Below are 21,832 nucleotides of genomic sequence, written 5' to 3'. Positions count from 1 at the left end.
GTATTTTAATGGGGTTATTTATTGATTGGTAAGTGAGATTTGATACACTTCCATTGAATATATATAAATATATATATATATATTAAAAAAAAATATATATATATATATATATAAAATTGTTCTGTCAGTAATTTTCCATATTCATTTGGATAGACAGTCTTTGTGTACCCTTCATTAGATTTACACGTGCATGTTTATAAATAAATACAGTATGTGAACTCTAGAACTTTTCTATTTGGTATACGCCTTGATGGTGTTGTTAAAAAAAGTGTATGGTGTGTTGATGTTCATTAATCATGGGGTTGAGTTCAAGAGCCGTGAGGTAATGTTACAGCTATGTAAGACCTTGGTTAGACCCTACTTGGAATATGGTGTTCAGTTCTGGTAACGTCATTACAGGAAAGATGCTATAGAGAGGATGCAGAGAAGATTTACCAGCATGATGCCTGGATAGAAAGTAAGCTTTGAGGATAGGTTGCATGAACTTGGTCATTTCTCCTTTGAGTGACGGAGGGTGAGGAGTGACCTGTCAGAGGTGTATCAGATGATGAGAGATGTTGATTGTGTCGTTAGCCAGAGGCTTTTCTCCAGGGTTGAAATGACCCACATGAGGGGGCATAATTTTAAGGTGCTTGGGAGTAAATACAGGGGTATGTAAAAGGTATGCTCTTCACACAGAGAGGTGGGTGCGTGGAATGTAGTGTTGGCAACAGCAGTGGAGGTAGGTACAATAGAATCAAGAGCCTATTAGATAGGTACAACGATTTGAGAGAAATGGAGGGTTGTGCAGTAGGGAAATTCTAGGCCAGCGGTTCTCAACCTTTTTCTTTCCATTCACATACCACTTTAATTATTCCCTATGCTATCAGTGCTCGGTGATGTAAAGGATTGCTTAAGGTGGGATGTAGGTGGAAAGCAAAAGTTTGAACACCATTGTTTTAATCCTACCTTATTGACTCATTATGTGCATGGATGCCTAACTCCAAAGGAAATGGGCCAATGACAATTTTTCTCAAGCAAATTATTTCAGTAATAATTGGGTCTAGAGCAGTGGTTCTCAACCTTCCCTTCCCACTCACATCTCACCTGAAGCAATTCCTTACTCATCACTGAGCACTGATGGCACAGGGATTACTTAGTGTGGTATGGGAGTGGAAAGAAAATGGTTGAGAACCACTTTTCTAGGCAGTTGGTAGAGTAGGTTATATCAGCACAACACTGTGGGCCAAAGGGGCAGGACTATTCTACATCTTCTGTGTGTTGCAAAGATGCATCTCAGTGCTTGAACAATGGATCTGAATGTACAGATTTAGTGAATGTAGAATGTTTCTGTAGATTCATGTAATTAAAAAAAAAATTAGGTACACTGCACAGTTGACAGGCCCTTCCCACCCACCACGAACCGGTGTTGCCCAAATATCCCAATGAACCTACAACTACCAACCCGCCCTCCCCAATGTTTCGTAGGCACACGTGAAGCAGTACTTTCCAGGCCTGTAGGATTCCAGGTAGCTCGGACCTTTTAATCACTAGCTCTTAGTTGACAAATGGACGTGTTTGTTTCCGCACTATGTTACTGAAATTGTAGAGAGGGAAAAAAAACATTTTTGTTTCACCAAGACCCAGACACATCTTTAGGTCTGTTCTTTTCCATCACCTAATACCCGATGATTAAATAAATATTTTTAGATGCTCACATAATACCCCAATTTCCCTGCAGATTTTCTACACAATTGCATGTGAAATATGCACACCAGATCCTTTTTTTAAAAAAAAACATGCACTGGTATTCCAACCTTGCCCAGCATTCAGTATTTCTCCACTGGGTGTTTTGTATAACTGGAGACAAATATAAGTTTACATGTAATGTATCCAGTGCATCGCATTCTGTATTTTTCCATACGCTCCCTCTATATGTTATCCAGCCACACACTCTGAGGCTCAGTACTTTTCCACTAACCCAGTCGCTCGCAAGACTGTACTTTCCCATTCTGACGTCAAAGCTGCTGTCAGCCCCAGTTGCTGCTTCCTTTGAGACCTCCTCCTCCTCCTCTCTTTATTACCCCTCCTCCTCCTCTTCCTTCATCAGTGTTTTTTTGGTCGCTTCCCTTTTGTGAGCGACCGAGTCCAGACGAGGAGGGGGGAGGGAAATCACGAGCAAAGGGCATCCGCCGCGATGGGAGACGCGAGAACCGGCATCCTCAGGATGGACCAGCCCGGTCCCACTGCGGGTAGGTGCATGTGCGAAGCCCGCTGCAAGCCTTGCTTCTCCCCTTCCCAACCCCCCGCTCTGTTACAGGTGGCAATGCAACACAAGCTCTCTTCCAGCCGGGGGAGGGGGGCGATTTTATCCTGCTCCAGTTGTTTGGCGCAGCGAGACCATTCTGCGGATGCTGGACGTCCGAACTCGGAGCGGAGGGGGTGGGGAGGTGATGCAGCGCCCGCATGGCGTTGGAGGAGTGGGGAGGAGAGCGGTGCAACGCGGGGAGAGCGCCCGCTCCTATCTATCCCTGTTGGCGTTCCAGCGGCCAGTGTGAATGGGGATGGAAGTAATGGCTCGCACCTTGAAGGGGGGGGGGCGACTTGGCTGATGGATCGTTACCCCCCCCCCCCCTCCTCCCTCCTCCGGCCCCAGCGAGACTCCCCGCCTCTCCCTGCGTTATCTCACGGGAATCAGGGCGCGCTGCTCGTCTTCCCTGGGCAGGCAGCCGCTCCGCCTTCGGCGCGTCCGCAAGGGGGTGGGTGGGGGGGGGGGGGGGGGGAGTGGATCGTTCGGGCCGTCGACCACGTGCTGGCCCCCTTTTGTAGCGGCGTTAAAAGCAGGGGGAAGGCATGACAAAGCGCAGCAGGTGGGATGGGAGACTATCTGAAGAGACCCCGGCTTTTCACGGGCCCCTCTGCACGGGTCTCACCCCACTTCTCCCGCCGACACTACCCAGATCTCTCCCATACCCCCAACACCCTCTCATTGGCCAGACCCGCCCCTGCCCAGACCACTCCCCCCTGCCCAGACCACTCCCCCTGCCCAGACCACTCCCCCCTGCCCAGACCACTCCCCCCTGCCCAGACCACTCCCCCCTGCCCAGACCACTCCCCCCTGCCCAGACCACTCCCCCCTGCCCAGACCACTCCCCCCTGCCCAGACCACTCCCCCCTGCCCAGACCACTCCCCCCTGCCCAGACCACTCCCCCCTGCCCAGACCACTCCCCCCTGCCCAGACCACTCCCCCCTGCCCAGACCACTCCCCCCTGCCCAGACCACTCCCCCCTGCCCAGACCACTCCCCCCTGCCCAGACCACTCCCCCCTGCCCAGACCACTCCCCCCTGCCCAGACCACTCCCCCCTGCCCAGACCACTCCCCCCTGCCCAGACCACTCCCCCCTGCCCAGACCACTCCCCCCTGCCCAGACCACTCCCCCCTGCCCAGACCACTCCCCCCTGCCCAGACCACTCCCCCCTGCCCAGACCACTCCCCCCTGCCCAGACCACTCCCCCCTGCCCAGACCACTCCCCCCTGCCCAGACCACTCCCCCCTGCCCAGACCACTCCCCCCTGCCCAGACCACTCCCCCCTGCCCAGACCACTCCCCCCTGCCCAGACCACTCCCCCCTGCCCAGACCACTCCCCCCTGCCCAGACCACTCCCCCCTGCCCAGACCACTCCCCCCTGCCCAGACCACTCCCCCCTGCCCAGACCACTCCCCCCTGCCCAGACCACTCCCCCCTGCCCAGACCACTCCCCCCTGCCCAGACCACTCCCCCCTGCCCAGTCCACTCCCCCCTGCCCAGTCCACTCCCCCCTGCCCAGACCACTCCCCCCTGCCCAGACCACTCCCCCCTGCCCAGACCACTCCCCCCTGCCCAGACCACTCCCCCCTGCCCAGACCACTCCCCCCTGCCCAGACCACTCCCCCCTGCCCAGACCACTCCCCCCTGCCCAGACCACTCCCCCCTGCCCAGACCACTCCCCCTGCCCAGACCACTCCCCCCTGCCCAGACCACTCCCCCTGCCCAGACCACTCCCCCTGCCCAGACCACTCCCCCTGCCCAGACCACTCCCCCTGCCCAGACCACTCCCCCTGCCCAGACCACTCCCCCTGCCCAGACCACTCCCCCCTGCCCAGACCACTCCCCCCTGCCCAGACCACTCCCCCCTGCCCAGACCACTCCCCCCTGCCCAGACCACTCCCCCCTGCCCAGACCACTCCCCCCTGCCCAGACCACTCCCCCCTGCCCAGACCACTCCCCCCTGCCCAGACCACTCCCCCCTGCCCAGACCACTCCCCCCTGCCCAGACCACTCCCCCCTGCCCAGACCACTCCCCCCTGCCCAGACCACTCCCCCCTGCCCAGACCACTCCCCCCTGCCCAGACCACTCCCCCCTGCCCAGACCACTCCCCCCTGCCCAGACCACTCCCCCCTGCCCAGACCACTCCCCCCTGCCCAGACCACTCCCCCCTGCCCAGACCACTCCCCCCTGCCCAGACCACTCCCCCTGCCCAGACCATTCCCCCTGCCCAGACCACTCCCCCTGCCCAGACCACTCCCCCCTGCCCAGACCACTCCCCCCTGCCCAGACCACTCCCCCCTGCCCAGACCACTCCCCCCTGCCCAGACCACTCCCCCCTGCCCAGACCACTCCCCCCCTGCCCAGACCACTCCCCCCTGCCCAGACCACTCCCCCCTGCCCAGACCACTCCCCCCTGCCCAGACCACTCCCCCCTGCCCAGACCACTCCCCCCTGCCCAGACCACTCCCCCCTGCCCAGACCACTCCCCCCTGCCCAGACCACTCCCCCCTGCCCAGACCACTCCCCCCTGCCCAGACCACTCCCCCCTGCCCAGACCACTCCCCCTGCCCAGACCACTCCCCCCTGCCCAGACCACTCCCCCCTGCCCAGACCACTCCCCCCTGCCCAGACCACTCCCCCCTGCCCAGACCACTCCCCCCTGCCCAGACCACTCCCCCCTGCCCAGACCACTCCCCCCTGCCCAGACCACTCCCCCCTGCCCAGACCACTCCCCCCTGCCCAGACCACTCCCCCCTGCCCAGACCACTCCCCCCTGCCCAGACCACTCCCCCTGCCCAGACCTCTCCCCCTGCCCAGACCACTCCCCCCTGCCCAGACCACTCCCCCCTGCCCAGACCACTCCCCCCCTGCCCAGACCACTCCCCCCTGCCCAGACCACTCCCCCCCTGCCCAGACCACTCCCCCCCTGCCCAGACCACTCCCCCCTGCCCAGACCACTCCCCCCCTGCCCAGACCACTCCCCCCCTGCCCAGACCACTCCCCCCCTGCCCAGACCACTCCCCCCCTGCCCAGACCACTCCCCCCTGCCCAGACCACTCCCCCCTGCCCAGACCACTCCCCCCCTGCCCAGACCACTCCCCCCCTGCCCAGACCACTCCCCCCCTGCCCAGACCACTCCCCCCCGCCCAGACCACTCCCCCCCGCCCAGACCACTCCCCCCCGCCCAGACCACTCCCCCCCGCCCAGACCACTCCCCCCCTGCCCAGACCACTTCCCCCCTCCCCCTCGGCTTCCTCATGACTGGTTGATGATTTTCGCTGGCCACTTTGGTGGAATGAGACGGTGCTGTGCCGACAAACTCCCACTCTGCTTTGTGGGTAAAATAAAGCCCAAATTGTGGTCTGGGACCACTCAAAAAATCTTTCCATTTAAATGAATGGTAGTTGCTTCTTTTTAAGCTTTTTGGCTTACGAAGGGTTTCATAGCAACACTCTTCTTTCAGATAGCGGGGAGACCTGTATATAAGATTATTGAGGCATTGATAGAATGGACAGAGCACTCCCCCTCCTATAGCAAATAGCAGGGGACATTGTTCGAAAAGAGAGGGGGTGGGGGTTCGGGGGAGTTTTCAGAGGGAGTAATCAAAAAAAAATTATTCACAATAAATTTGCAATAAATTATTTACAATACTTTTACAAGAAAACTGTACCAGCCTTTTTACATTCATAGCGATACATTTTTATCATTGTACATTTTACATTCTTAATAGCCCGTTACCATAACTATTACCTTGGCATTTCTCCCTCCCCTGCCCACTCTGGTTGGTTGAGGAGCTTCCCTTCAGTGTAAGCCTCTCAGTGCACAGTAATGGGAGGACTCTATGGATCTGCCTGCAGCTTTTAAACTGATTGTGGTCTCCTTATCAACTTTGGATGGGAAGAACTGCAATCTGATTTAATGTGAGAAGGAAAATCAAGGTTCAACTTGCTATTTGAAAAATTAAAAGGAGCCTTCCTTGATGATGGTTTAAAAAATCCCAGCTAGGGAAATGGGGAGAATTAGAAAGGCTTCTTTCGTTTGTTGTCAAGATGAGCAGAGAGGGACAGGAATTGAAATAGTGGTAGAAATTGATTTAAAAAAAATCTGAAAAATAGCATTTTAAATAAGTAACAACTGATCTAACCATAGAATCATAGAACACTACAGCAAACTTGCTGATCCAATTTCCCACATTATCATCAAGATCATTGATAAAGACAACAAAGGACCCAGCACCGATCCTGAGGCCTCCAGTCTGAGAAGCAATCATCCACTATCACTCTCTTCCCCCATTCAGCCAATTTTGAATCCAGTTTATAACTTTTCCATGGATATCTAGTGTCTGAACCTTCTGTCCAGATGGGACCATGTAAAAGACCTTATTAAAGTCCATGTAGACAACATCCACAGCTTCATCTATGCTTTTGGTAACCTCCTTGAAAAACTCTATAAGGGTCGTTAAACATGACCTACCACACACGTCCTTAATCAGCCTATGGCTGTCCAAATACTTGTATACCTGATCTCTTGGAATACCGTCCAATAATTTACCTACAACTGTCGTCAGGCTCACCAGCCTGTAATTTCATCGTTTACTTTTTAAACAACAGAACAACATGAACTACCCTCCAACACTTCACCCATGGATAAGGATGCTTCAAATATTTTTGCCAGGCCCTCTGCAATTTCTACACTAGTCTCCCTCAAGTTTCGAGGGAATATTATGTCTGGCCCAGGGGATTTATCTACCTTTATTCACTGTAAGACAGCAAGCACCTCCTCCTCTTTAATCTCTATGTTTCCCTTCCTTCCTTATATACACTATGCCTGCTTCCTGAGTAAATAATGATGCAAAAAAAAATTTAAGATCTCCCTTATCTTATGAGGTTTCACACATAGACAAGCACTCTGATCTTCTTAGGGGCCAATTTTATCTCTTTTAACATAATTGTAGAACCCCTTCGGGTTTGCCTTCATATTATCTGCCAAAGCAACCTCGTGTCTCCTTTTTGCCTTCCTAAATATTTTCTTACATTTTATATACTCTTCTAGTATCCCATTAGCTCCTTGTTAGCTATACCTACTATACACCTCTCACTTCTTCTTAACCAGATCACTAGTATCCCTTGAAAACCAAGGTTCCCTATGCCTGTTAACGTTAATCCTGACAGGAACATGCAAACCCGGCACTCTCAAAATTTTTGCCTTTGAAGGCCTTCCACTTATGAACACGTCCTTTCCAGAAAACAACTTATCCCAATCCACTCTTCCTCGATCCTTTCTCATTTCCACAAAATTGGCCTTTCTCCAATTTAGAATCTCAACTCGAGGACCAAGACCTATCCTTATACATAATTAACTTGAAACAAATGACATTATGGTCACTGGACCCAGTATGTTTGCCTGCACGTACTTTTGTTACCTGACCTGTCTAGTTCCCTAAAAGGAGATCAAGTATCGCATCCTCTCTCATTGGTACCTATTATATATCTGAACACTTTTGACAAACTCCAAACCATCCTTCTCTTTTAAAGTATGGGAGTCCCAGTCAATATTTGGAAAGTTAAAATCTCCTACTATCACAACTTTCTGTTTCTCACATTGGTCTGCTACCTCTCTGCAGATTTGCTCCTCCAATTCTCTCTGACCATTGGGTGGTCTATAATGCAACCCTATCGGTGTGGTCACACCTTTCCCGTTCCTCAGCTCAACCCATATAGCCTCTGTAGACAAGCTGTCTGGGCTGTCCTGTCTCAGCACAGCTGAGATATTTTCCCTGACTAGCAATGCCACATCCCCCCCCCTTCATTTCCCCCCCCCCCTATCATGTGGAACCCCGGAGCAATCAAGTCTCACTAATAGCAATGATGTCATATTCCCACGTGCCAATCCACGCCCTAAGCTCATCTGCCTTTCTGTCAATACTCCTTACATTGAAATATTAAATAAATACCCCCAAGAACATTTCTATCACTTACAAACCTTTGATTTCTATCTATACATGCAATCCTTGCATGACCTTTATCATCCTCCACCTCACTCTTTGCACTCTGGTTTCCCTCCCCCTGCCAATCTAGTTTAAACCCACTGGAGCAGCATTAGTAAACCTGCTCACAAGTATATTTGTCTTCCTCCAGTTCAGTTGCAAATTATCTCATCAGAACAGGTTTCACCTTCCCTGGAAGAGCCCAATGATCTACAAACCTGAAGCCTTCCCACCTATACCATGTCTCCAGCCACGTATTGAGCTGCATTATCCTCCTATTTCTAAGCTCACAAGCACATGGCACAGTAGCAATCCAGAGATCACTATCCTGGAGGTCCTCTCAACCTTGTGTCTAATTCCCTCAACTCTCCTTTCAGGACCTCCTCACCCTTCCTACCCACGTCGTTGGCCCCTATATGGACTACCACATCTGGTAGGTCACCCTCCCTCCTGAGAATGCTGTGAACTCAATGTGAGATATTTTGAACCCTGGCACCAGGGAGGCAATATATCATTTGGGATACTCAATTTCCTCCATAGAACCTCTTGATTCCACCCCCACCCCCAACTATGGAAGCTCACCTCTTCACGTCCCTTCCCTTTTTAGCCACAGAATCAGACTGCAAGAGACCTGATCGTCGTGGCTTGTGCCTGGTAGGTCGTCCCCCTCAACTGTATCCAAAATGATATATTTATTAATGTCCACAGGGATACTCTGCACTGCCCCCCTTTCCCTTCTGCACTGCCCACCTTTCCCTCTCCTGAATGTTACCCATCTACCCTTCTCCTGCCTCCCAGGTACAGGTACAGAATCCTTTATCTGGACATCTAAAATCTGGAAAGCTCCAAAAGCTGGCATTTTATTCCTGGTGCAGGTACAACAGTGGGGTGGGGGAGCGGAGGGGGGGGGGGGAGAGAGAGAGAGAGAGAGAGAGAGAGAGAGAGAGAGAGAGAGAGAGAGAGAGAGAGAGAGAGAGAGAGAGAGAGAGAGAGAGAGAGAGAGAGAGAGCAGTGCGACTCGGTTGGGCGGGGGGGGGAGAGAGACGGCAGTGTGACTCGGGTGGGCGGGGGGGAGACACGGCAACACGACTCGGGCAGGTGAGGGGGAGAGAGAGATGGCAGCATGACTTGGGCTGGTGAGGGAAGAGATAGACGGCAGCGCAACTCTGGTGGGGAGGACAGAGAGAAGGCAGTGTGACTCAGGCGGGTTGGGGAGGAGAGTGACAGCAGGAAAAACTTTGGGAAAAATTCCTCCCTGACTCCCTAATGGAAGTCGAGCAGAACTTCAGGAGATCATTGAATACCAGCAAACCTTATTATACTTCTTATTCTAATACTTAATCTCCTCTCAGTCGAATTCCCGCTCCTCTCGGTCGAACTCCCGCTCCTCTCGGTCGAACTCCCGCTCCTCTCGGTCGAACTCCCGCGGTCGAACTCCCGCTCCTCTCGGTCGAACTCCCGCTCCTCTCGGTCGAACTCCCGCTCCTCTCGGTCGAACTCCCGCTCCTCTCGGTCGAACTCCCGCTCCTCTCGGTCGAACTCCCGCTCCTCTCGGTCGAACTCCCGCTCCTCTCGGTCGAACTCCCGCTCCTCTCGGTCGAACTCCCGCTCCTCTCGGTCGAACTCCCGCTCCTCTCGGTCGAACTCCCGCTCCTCTCGGTCGAACTCCCGCTCCTCTCGGTCGAACTCCCGCTCCTCTCGGTCGAACTCCCGCTCCTCTCGGTCGAACTCCCGCTCCTCTCGGTCGAACTCCCGCTCCTCTCGGTCGAACTCCCGCTCCTCTCGGTCGAACTCCCGCTCCTCTCGGTCGAACTCCCGCTCCTCTCGGTCGAACTCCCGCTCCTCTCGGTCGAACTCCCGCTCCTCTCGGTCGAACTCCCGCTCCTCTCGGTCGAACTCCCGCTCCTCTCGGTCGAACTCCCGCTCCTTCTTCCTCGGATGATCTCCGTCCTCGGGGCAAATCCTGGATCAGCCTCTGTCAATCCCAAGTAGCAGGAAGGTTTGCAAGGACCATTTTAATAGGTATATCAAATATGCAAGACCGATTGGGTGAATCAATTAATATCAGTAATGTACAATAAAAGTCACTTTTGTTAATTAATTTATTATAATTAATGACAGTTTAGTAATAAATGAAGAGTTAAACGAGCACTTACCTGTGCGAAGTTTGATGATTATTATTCGAGCGATTGGAGTTGGTGAATCAACGTGAGATTCCATCCCTTAAATGTGCTAAATTAAATGAACCAACCATAACACGAACCTGTGACTGATCATGTTTATTGCAACCAAAACAACTTTATCCATAAACGAGAAAAAAGAGGGGAGGGAGAGGTGGGCACGTTGACTCACCAACTTCCATCGCTCGAATAATAATCATCAAACTTCGCACAGGCAAGTGCTCGTTTAACTCTTCACTATTCTTCGCAATGTACATTGGTTCGCCAACATGAGAGTTTGTAGCTCAGTGGTTTATCCCCTTCGGGTGGTCCGACCGACCATAATCAGTTCAATAGGTCCCCCTTCCCACGGCTTTATTCAGTCTGCCGCGTGTAAGATGGAAGCCGTGAAACTCTTCCCCTTTGAGTTTAAAGGTTTATTGTAGAACCTATTAAAGGTTCTCTCATTGCCCCATCCCGCCTGCTGGAGGATATCTCATATAGAGATAATGTGATAATAATAGGGATTGGCTGCCGAGATTGCTGCCACTCTAGTTGAATGGGACCCAAACGGAGAAATATCCACTTCGGCCACTCTTGCCTCCCGCTGCCATCTGGCCATTGTTTGGGGAGGAGGCCTGCTGATGCAGTTTCATATAGCATATAAAGAGGTATTTCTCATTGAGTCTAATATGTTTTGTATGTACAACATATCTTTTTAAACAATCCAACTTCATCTTCCCCATAAGCATACAATGAAAATTCTGTCCCAATTCTCCCTTGCCTGTTATTTTTCAAAATATCTGTAACTTGAATATAGTCCATATGAATGTGTGACAAAGTTTGTACTCTCTGGGCCAATGTCAAGGCCATCAGAATTATTAGCTTATGGGACAGGCTACATAAGTCCAAACTGGAAGTTGGTGATAGTAGCCTTAGATAGTCCAAAATATCTTTACGTCCCAAATATCCTTATATTGGGGTACTGGAGGACACAAGTGGAACACTCCTTTCATAACTCTTTTGATCAGGGGGTGGCTCATCTTCTTGTGTTCAGAGTCCTGGAGCATCAGGAAAGCAGCCAACGCACTCTTTGCTGCATTCATCGCGCTGTAGCTGGTCCCCTTCACTTAGAACATAATCGGTTAAAAAACTCAGAACGCCCCCGATAGAGGCTGACTGTTCATTCAGTCCTATTTGTGCACTGTACTTTTTCCATTTCCCCACATAGGAGACATACTGTTTCTGAGTAGATTTTCTCCAAGATGCCCACAGGATGTCCAGAGTTCTAGGCTGCAGAGCGTTTATGTCGATCCTCGCTCTCCAATCCTGCAATCTAACAGACTTAAGTGAGACAACGGATGAGATATCTTTGACACCGGTTGGGTTAGCAGACCTCTGCTTTTCATAAATATCAATGGAGATCCCACCATGAGCCTAAGGAATATGGGGAACCAACATTGGGAAGGCCAATTTGGCACTACCAGCAATCCCGAGGCACCGCCTTCCTGTATCTTATTCAGACACTTCATCACCAAGGCAAGTGGGGGAAACGCATAAAAGTTCAATTTTGACCAGACTAGGGTAAAGGCATTAATGGCCTCCGCTTGGGAATCTGGCAGCCAGGACATGAACCTCGGAAACTGGGCATTAAGCCTGGATACAAACAAATCGATCTCCGGCATGCCAAAGGTGTCTACTAGCAGTTTAAAATATTTCTTAACCTGAGTCCATCCAGTGGCATCATCAGGTCCGCCTGTATGTTGATCTGACCCGGCAGGTAGGCAGCAGTAACCCAAATGCTCCTCTGAATAAACCAGTGCCAGGTCTCAATGGCTAACTTGTTATTAATGGCTAACCCATATTATTGAGGTAGGCCACAGCTGAAGTGTTATCCAACCTCAGCAGTACATGAATGTTAGCTTCCCTCACACAGAAAGACTAGAAACCCCGTTAGCATTTCCAAATAATTAATGACTGATTTAGAGGCCTCCCTGAGCTCTATGTCCATCCATTTGCCCCCAGCAGGGACCTTTAGATTCATGGCTCTCCAACCTTAGCCACTGGTGTCTGACTTGATCTCCAGGTCCACCTTTCTGAGCTCGATCCTCGCGAAAGCCTGTGAAATATGGTCGATCCACCATACCCAGGTTCGATCTGGCCTCACTAGTTAGCCTCATGGTCCTGTTAAAAGTGTCCCCTGGCTGCCTTAAGAGCAGATATTTTGTCTCTTTCCAGGAACCTATAATATAGCGGGTCATGTTGTACCACCGGGAAAGCCACCACCAGTTTTCCAATCAATCTGACCTCCTTTCTTATGGAGGGACGACATTCTGTCACGAGCCCTCTGCAGGCAGTCCTGATCTCTGCTGCTTTATCCTCTGGTAGGGTAAGTCTTGTGTCTTCTGTATCAATAATGAAGCTGAAGAATTTTAACCTCTTGGTAGGCACCAACACTGATTTCTTGGAATGTCCCACCTTCAGTGAAGGTAGATCACTCACCTGATCTCACCCCCGCGGAGGTAGATCAGCATCACTGCTATCATTTGCAAACCCTAACTTCAACGAAGCTGGGCCAGCCTCAGGCCCCACCTTCAATGAAGGTAGGCCACTGCCGTCTGATCCCACCCCCAATGGAGGCAGATCGGTCTTGCTGCTCCTCAGCTGGGACATTGCACCCCGGCAAGCCTGCTGGATTTTTGGCGCTAACGAAGCGCTATGGGGGCTCTTCTTAGAGGCCCTCCTAGGGCTCTTTCTCCTCTGCCCCAGCCCCTCACCTGGACCTGGGACCCTCCCGCCAGTTGTCCCAGACCTTTTCCGGTACACCTCCCACCTCTGGAGTGCTACATCAGGCCTCCCCTCAGCGGGACCCGGGAACCTCCCACCGGCAGTCCTGGAATTTTTACCGCTCCCATCCTTCTCTGGAGAGCTCGTTTGGGGATTTGATTCTATTTTTGTGGATCGCACTCCTGCGATCTCCCTCAGGGCTCTGCTCCTGCAGGCCCACTAACTTAGTGCTTTTTTGGGGGTCGCTCTACTGCGATTTCCCCACTGATTTTGCGCTTTTTGCTCCCACGCCAAAATCGTGTGCTGCTCCTCACAAGTCAAAGGATGTAATGGCTGTGAATGCGCGGATGGGATCTCACTCACGTTGGTGAACCAATGTACATTGTGAAGAGTAATGAACATTTATACAAGATTTCTCCGGTTTATTTAGCCATTGGCATCCAAGCTTCTATCATCTTTGATGCTGGTATAGTAGTTTCTCTCTTAACTATGTTGATACGTTCTTGGAAAGTGCTACATGAAGTGAAACGATATTAAACTAAACCAATTTTACCATAGGGTCATTTATTTAAAAAAAACCCATCAAGTTCCTCTGGTTTATTTCTGGTCACAAGATCATCAACAATCTTCTATATAATGACCCAAAACACTTCTAATATTAAACATTGAAATAAATGTGTGCTATACAGACATTTAAGAAAGATTAATAAAAACAATTTAATCAATTTTGGTGCATCAGTGAGTGACGGCAGTCATAGTTGGTGGTGGCTGGTATGGGGTGAGGTGCATAGTGCACGTTTGGCACTCATTGCAACAGGGGTAATCAAGGAATAAATGTTTGAAAAGAAAACATTGTGAGAGGGCAGCACCAATCACAGTACTTTATTTTTTCTCTCTTCAACATTAAAAGGAAACAATGTTGAACGAAATGATGTTAATTCAGGACTTGCTGTATTCTTGATCGGCCTAGCAACTAATTACGCTTGTAGCATCAGACAGAAATTTTAAGCAAATTATAAAGTAATATTGCCACAATCTACACTGAAAGGAATGCTGAATGGAATGTTACAGAAGCAACCACTGGAAAAAAAATTAACAATTTCAGATTTTAACATTCAAAGTCGAGCTTTGTTCTTGTGCACACATTAGTGTTTTTTTTCATGCTGCCTGGAAACCACATCGCACCCTTTTCACAACCTCCGTTCCTGCCCTCTCCAGTAAACATGACTCATGATGGGATACACTGGTCACCATCTGACATGTCATTAAGCCATCATTCTTTATGCTGCCACTGAGAGTAGGTGTTCAGTGAGAATGCAATCAAGCGCTGCCTAGCACTGTCTACGTACAGAAACCGAGCACTGGTTACTGAAAGTGTCAATTAAGATTGTAAATATGGATCATTTCACCCTTTTATATTGTTACGAACAGTCACATTGTACTTGTACTCTCCCGCATGCCGTTGCTGCAGTACCACTGCTTGTCAAAAGGGACATCAGCTGTACACATTGGAATTTGCAATGCAACTATGGCAAGGCAGAATGAATGGCTTTAAAATGGGCTGTAACTTATGAGTGAAGAATATTTATCCAGCTATCTTGCTTGCTGTAATGCTATCATTTATAAGCTGCATTTTGGCTTGATAAATATAGAAAATATTATATGTACCAAATGAAATGAATTCAATAATCAACAAGATTAAAATGGAACAGGGATGAAATATTTGACGTACTTGCAAGTAAGTTTCAATACTGTGGTTCAAAATTATTTGAAAGCAATCGATTTTAACAAAGGGAAAGTTTACTGCTCTGAAAAAGTCGATATTTTCTTTCAGCTCTGATAAAAATTGATGAACAGTCTTAAAAAGCTAGAGGTCAAGTTTATTGTCATCTGATTGCACAAGTACAACCTGACAAAACAGTGTTCTCCAGCCCTCAGTGTAAAATATGCAGGCACACAACCAGACATAACACCCCTACAGACAAACAATACATATTGTATGCAGGACAAGTGTTTCATCTATATACAAATAAATATTGTTTCACGTATATAAGAGTCTCGGACGGTTAGTGTGAGCAGTTCCTTAGGTCGTTCAGCATTCACACTTCCTTATATTCCTTCTGATAGAATTGGCAGGAATTTGATTTCTTATAGTCACCTACAACTGTAATAATATTTTCACAATCAAAACTTGAGGTGATTACATTGAAAGCCAGGAAAAATTATGAATTTGGATCAGTTAATTATAATTGAAGCTGTAAGTCAAAGAATATTATAAAATGAATGCAAGTGTTCATCCAAAAAATATCCATATAACACTTGATTGATTCTTAAATAATTCCATAAACTTTGTCAGTTCTCCCTCCAAAAAATTCATTAAACGTGTTTGTCCCTCTTTGTATCAATTCCACACCTTTACTAGATTCAATTGATACATTGTTGACCAACTTAATTCTTTACTTTTCCCAAGCTGCTTCCTGTGGAAGACAGACTCTCAAACACTTTATTTTAGTTTTTAAAAAAAGAGTCTATTCTGGATGGTCTACATTCATTTTTTGAGTTACTTCCTTATGCTTGAATCTCTCATCTCAGTGATTGGGACTGGACAAAAAGCTGAAGTGGTTTGGTGCTCAATTCTATTTGATATGATTTCCTCTGACTTGTAGTTCAGTATTTTGGATGATTAGCTGTCATGAAACATCAATGTCTGAAACATTCATTTTTAGCCGTTTGAACACATTTATGGAATACGTGACATTTTCCCTTCCAGTTTTCAATACTTTCCACTTGTCCACATTGCGTTTCATCTGGCCACTCTCTGCCCACTTAGAGAATCTGTCAATTTCACTTTGTCCTTCTACATTATATAATAAATCAGTCTTGTAGGTTGGTAACCTCTGAAAACTTCACTGATTTGAATTGAAGTCAAGGGGAAGAATTTTAACCTCCAAAAATGAGTATTGGGCTGGTTTTAAGAATTTTTATTTAAGACCAGACTACAATCTTCCCCTAATGCACTCACTTTCCAGTTCAATGAAGGCAATCTGAAATCCCATTCAACGAAGTTGATTAATTGAATATTTTTTAATTTAATTCAATGTGAACTTAATACCTTTTTCAGTGGTTGGGAAATTGACAAGCTAAACAGGGTTAGAGCTGCAGTTTAAACTGATTGTTTTACATTTAAAAAAATCATGTGCAAGTACACAATCCTTTATGCGGACCCTTGAGGGACAGTGTGTTCCGGATTTCAGAACAAGAGCCAGCTGTCCCAGATTTAAGCCCACCTGAATTGTGCTGCCGTATCCACCCCCACCCCCACTTCGCCCACCCGAGTCGCGCTGCTGTTTCCCCCCCTCGCCCGCCCGAGTCACACTGCCGTCTCCCCCCCTCGCCCACCCAAGTCATGCTGCTGTCTCTTCCCCCTCCCCACCCACCGGTTTTTTGGAGCTTTCTGGATTTTAGATGTCTGGATAGAGGATTGTGTACCTCTATTGTAATTTCTGTTGTAGAATTAGCAGATACAGTGGAAATGGATATTCTAAAATAGGCATTCTATGGGAGGGGCACAGTACATTTAAGAAAAAGCCTTGTTTTCTTTTTGTCTTGCATGACATAAATACTTCTTAAGTTTTTTGTATAGTTGGTAGGAGAGAGACCAAAACTTGATTGCTTCGCAGGGAAGGGGGCCCATTTACTTTGGATGGGGGGGGGTGTGCGCTGGGGAGCATGGCCGAACAAAGGTCGAGAATGGCTATTCTAGAGCGAGAATTAGAGTTGGTGAAGTTAAAGTCCCTACCCTTGGCATCTTTGAGGAGAACAGAGAAGAGCTGGAAGTTGAAGACCGATCATTTAGGAATCTAGGTATCCTATTACTATAAAATTTCTAACATAATGAGAATCTGCTTCATCAACCCCCCACCCAGTCCAGGTACCACTGGTATTAATTTCATCCCTATTGCCCACTACTCCTTGCTTCCTTTGCCCTAAACCGTCCTTCAGCCTCTGCTGTATGACATTAATCACGAGACAACAGGAGTGGGCCCCAGGATGTAACAATGGGCAAGATGTACAAGTCATTAAATTTTATGCAGTGGTATAAAATCTGGGGACCTAGCAATATAACATTTTTATTAGCACCTGCTTCTGGTTTGCCACTTCTATAAATGACTGCCTGCTTTTTCCCCAATGAAGCCAGTTCTCCACTGATATGTGTGTTTTTCTTTAATTTCAACCGTAATAGTTGTTTGAATTGATTATATTTACACCTGGGGAATTATTTGTTACAATCTTTTTTTTTATTGTGAGAAGACTTTCATCTTATTTATATAATGAGCAAAGCATGTTGTGATTTAGTTCCTTATAAATAATTACAGGAAATAGCAAACTCATAATGACTGCCTTTTCAGTGGAGTTTTCAGCACACAGTGTGTCCTGCTGTTGTTGCCTCGTGAAGAAACTTCTAACTGACGAACATTGTATTATTTCCCTTTGTCTTATTGCCCTTCGGAATATTTTCTGCATATCGTGACATTTATCTTGATGAACTTTTCCCTGTAGGATTTGTAGATTTCACTGTTGATTAATTTGTAAACCCATTAGCTGTTATCCTTGGTTAAGATCCACCTGCTGATTCTCATATTAAATTTATACTACACCGTCAGCGTATTTTTTTTCCAAAGGTGCTTCACTTGTCCTCTACTGAAGCATATTTGAAAGTTACCTTTTTAATGAATTTGCTTAAATTCTTTCACCCTTCATTTGAATTGAATTTTTGTTTTGAAGTTTAAAGATTGGCTTTTGGCCTATGACGTTTCACTGTTACAGATCTTGTTGAACTTACCAATGCACTGGACACCAAAAGTGAGATGATTCACATTGAGGATCAATGGCTGCATGTACATGATTTGGATACTCTCTGTTCCATATTTTTTGTTGAAGTTTAATTTTACCGGAAGTTGTTCTCCAAATGGAATTGTACAGAGGCTTAAAAAAGGAAGGTATTTTTGGAACAATCATACAGATAACTCGGGTACTATTTCTCTTTGTCTTCTACTGAGTTGCATGATTTTCTGAAGTGCCTTTAGGCCTCATATGCTCATATTAAAATTTGCAAGTTATCTCCGAACAACATTTAAGGCATTCCCTCTGTGCGATGACCATATGAGAGAATATCGAGTACTGATGCTAACCTCACCCCAATCTAATCATTCTCAGTCGTTAGATGAATTTCTTTTGGTGTCCTCCAGAGAGCATCCTAACATTTGATTTGACTGATACCAGTTATTGTCTTCAGTATAAAATTGAATAGGAGATGAAGTAGAAGTAAAAAAAAAATCACAATAAACATAGCTTCAATTTGTACACTTGGATCATCATCAATCATCTTGAAAGAGTTTCTGAATGGAGGTCAGCTGCTACAACACAGAGGGACAGGCAAAATTGTCCTGAAATTTCAAATCATCACCAGTAATTAGTTAATGCCAATAATTACTCCATAATAGGCTTGGATTAGATTGGAGACACATGAGACTGCAGATGCTGGAATCTGAAGCAAAGCACACTCTGCTGGACGATTGCAGTCATCCTGATGCTGGGTGACATTTTGGTCTTGATGAAAGACTTCAGCCTGAAATGTCAGCCGTTCTTTTTCTCCCATTGATGCTTTTTGACCCGGCGAGTTCTTCCAGCAGAGTGTGCTTAGCTTGGATCAGATTCTCAGCCTAATTTCTGTTACAGATTTGGTCGGAACTGGGCAGATAAAAATAAATTTAATTACAAACAAGGCCGTGTCAAAATGTTCTTGAAAAACATGTTCCAGGTTTTAATTATTATCAGTAGGATTGATTGAGGACTTCTTGTTCATTGATGTGTGTACTCAACAAGATCGTTTTCATGTTAAGTATCACTCTCAGTAATTGTTGGTTTAGAACAGAAGATGAATAAGTAGAATATTTGTATTTTATTGTTGATTGAGATCAAGAAAATAGTTATTATTACGATGCAAATGCACCACATATGCAATTTTCCGGAATTCTAAAATTGTCCTGTAATTTCTCTAAATAGATGAATTTAAAAAAGACCAACATCTTAAGAAGGGTGCAATTCTGGTGGACGGGGTAGTTTTGAATGGACCTCTTCTAGATGCAAAAGCGGGCGAAAGGTTTGTTGAAGAAGCATTCCCAATCATCATGGAAGATGCTATAAAGAAAGCCACTGATGTTAATGAGAAGGTATGAACCCTCAGATCACTGTTGTCTGCAAGCAAAAGTTATTTTAAGGCAATAACCAGTGAGACATCAGCTACTGAGCAGTACCTTTTAATAGGAATTAAAAAAAAATCCCACATCCAAAAACAGGAAAGCGAATACACAAGCTCTTTTTAAAAAATTTTGGTGTTTTTATATCGGTGAATAAAAATCTATCTGCATATCTCTAACTGAGCTCAGAACAATTTGCTACTCATAGGATAGATGATTGTAATTTAATGTCGAATAGCATTGTGTTGAATCGAGTGTTTAGAAATTAGATGGCCTGATTTTTCACAATCTTCGTGCTGAAGGGTCATTTTGCTCCGTGTCCCTGAAGTTCCTGCATCTCTGAGGGACTTTTTTTTTGCTTCCCTTGATTACAACTTTTGTCTGCCTTATGGCAGGCAAAAATTAAAGTATATCATGTATATGAATTAAAACATTTGTGTAAGTTAAACAAACAACACTAAAAGTTTGACAGTCTATTGCTTTGCTGCTCTGTCCTTGAACTTTGCTATTTTTGATGATGGTTAGACACTTCAGAATTGGTTTTAATGTTTAATAATTGTTAAATAGCGGTCAGCACACCGCTATTTTACAGTGCCAGTGACCCAGGTGCGAATCTGGTGCTGTCTATAAGGAGTTTGTGCGTTCTCCCCATGTCTGCCTGGGTTTCCTCCTGGTGCACCGGTTTCCTCCCACCATTCAAAATGTACAGGGGTTGTAGGTCAATTGGGGTATTTGGCAGCATGGGCCGGAAGGGCCGTCACCCTGCTGTATGTCTACATTTTTTTTAATTGAAGAACTCTGCTCCATGAGGCACAAACATTCAATTTTTCCATTTAACGCTCACTATTATTTTTTTCATTTTTCCTCCAATTTTGTTTTCGAAAATCTTTCAAATCGCTCTACTGTTAACACAACTGAATTATTGTCATTTTTGCATTCACTCATCCTATTCCTGTGACTTAGAGATAAGGATGGGGGTGGGGGAAGGTTCTTAGCATTATTGCTTCTGTAGCAAATATTTTTAGTTCGTGTGCAAATTTAGGGGATTTTATTAGCTTGGATTTCTTGAAAATTAAAAATAGTACAAAAATGAAATGAAATAATTATGGGTTTTGATGTAGTTAAAGATTTTATGGTGCATTATTCAAAGTAAGGAATTAAAATTAATGAAACGAGTTTAGAAATTGCAGTTCTGCATGCATTTCTCACACAAATGTACACTTTCCACTGTAATTGCATGGACCACTAGTTGGAGCACTGCAGCACCTTCATTTAAAATCCAAAAACTCCTTAACCCATTGAGAACTGTTTTGTTCCAAACAAATCTGTACATTTGATTTTTAAATGTGTATCTCTACTGTAAATAATTCAAAAAAGGTTCAAAATGTATGACTTATTTATAAAATAGGCAATGTTCCTAAGTTTGCATATACTTTGCAGGTGTGTGAGTGGCAACCTCCTGAAGAGCTTAAGAAGCGCCTTGACTTGGAATTGAGGGACACTGGAGAATCCCATCACCAACTGCTGCAACGTTGTCGGGATGTCATAAAGTATAGTGTGAAAACAGGTGGGGTGATGAGCCTTTTTAATCATGCGCTTTGTTTTAAAAAAAATCCTGTGGCATTGAGAAAAATGGTCTTTCTCAATTGGAAAGAATAATGTAGATCATTCTACCCTGAATGAAGGTGTTTGAGTATACAGGATTTAAATTTAAAATTTAATTTTTCATTTACTATACGGTAGAAGCCGATTCTGGCCATTTAAACCCTTGCTGCTCAATTACATCCAAATTAACTCGTACATTGTGGAGGGTGGGAGAAAACCTATGCAGACATAGGGAGAACGTGAAATTCTTTACAGACAGTGCCAGATTTGAACCCCCGGGTCGCAGGCACTGTTAAAAGCATCATGCTAATTGCTACATTAACTATGCTTGGCACTGTCGCAGAATTGAAGAAATACTGTTTTGCTGGCTATCACCATTCCTTTAATGGACAATGTTCTGTTCTATCCAATGCATGATGCCAGTTTCTCGACAATGTTATTTGGCCTATTTCGCTGTTCAGTTCAAAGAGATGGGCAATGGAAGGTGGCCTTGCCAATAACGCTGTAAGCAATGAAAAGTTAATGGCACAATTTAGATTTCTATTTGTCTACTTAAAATTCCCCTTCTGTCCTTTCACTAATCTGCAAAATCCAACACTATACTAATTAATTGTGAAGTGGACAATATACTTGAACACCAAATGGCCCTGTATAGTGTGTAAGGATGGTCAAATTTTACTAAGCTTTGCTGGCTATTATGGTACAAGTACATAATTTAATTATAGTCCACACCTTAATTCAGGGT

At 46.4% G+C, this 21,832-nt stretch overlaps 1 protein-coding gene across 1 annotated transcript in view; it reads left to right on the top strand.

The window, feature by feature from the left end:
* Positions 1-2,041: 2,041 nt before the first annotated feature.
* Positions 2,042-21,832, top strand: part of LOC138747760 (acidic amino acid decarboxylase GADL1-like) — a 65,885-nt gene continuing 46,094 nt past the window's right edge. The window contains exons 1-3 of the mRNA XM_069907316.1: positions 2,042-2,231; positions 19,289-19,455; positions 20,923-21,049. Of these exons, the coding sequence (XP_069763417.1) occupies positions 2,177-2,231; positions 19,289-19,455; positions 20,923-21,049 (349 nt within the window). The 5' untranslated portion in view covers positions 2,042-2,176. The remainder of the gene's footprint in view (positions 2,232-19,288; positions 19,456-20,922; positions 21,050-21,832) is intronic.

This window comes from Narcine bancroftii, chromosome 1 (assembly GCF_036971445.1).
Source record: "Narcine bancroftii isolate sNarBan1 chromosome 1, sNarBan1.hap1, whole genome shotgun sequence".
NCBI lineage: Eukaryota > Metazoa > Chordata > Chondrichthyes > Torpediniformes > Narcinidae > Narcine > Narcine bancroftii.
This window is presented reverse-complemented; position numbering and strand designations above follow the sequence as displayed.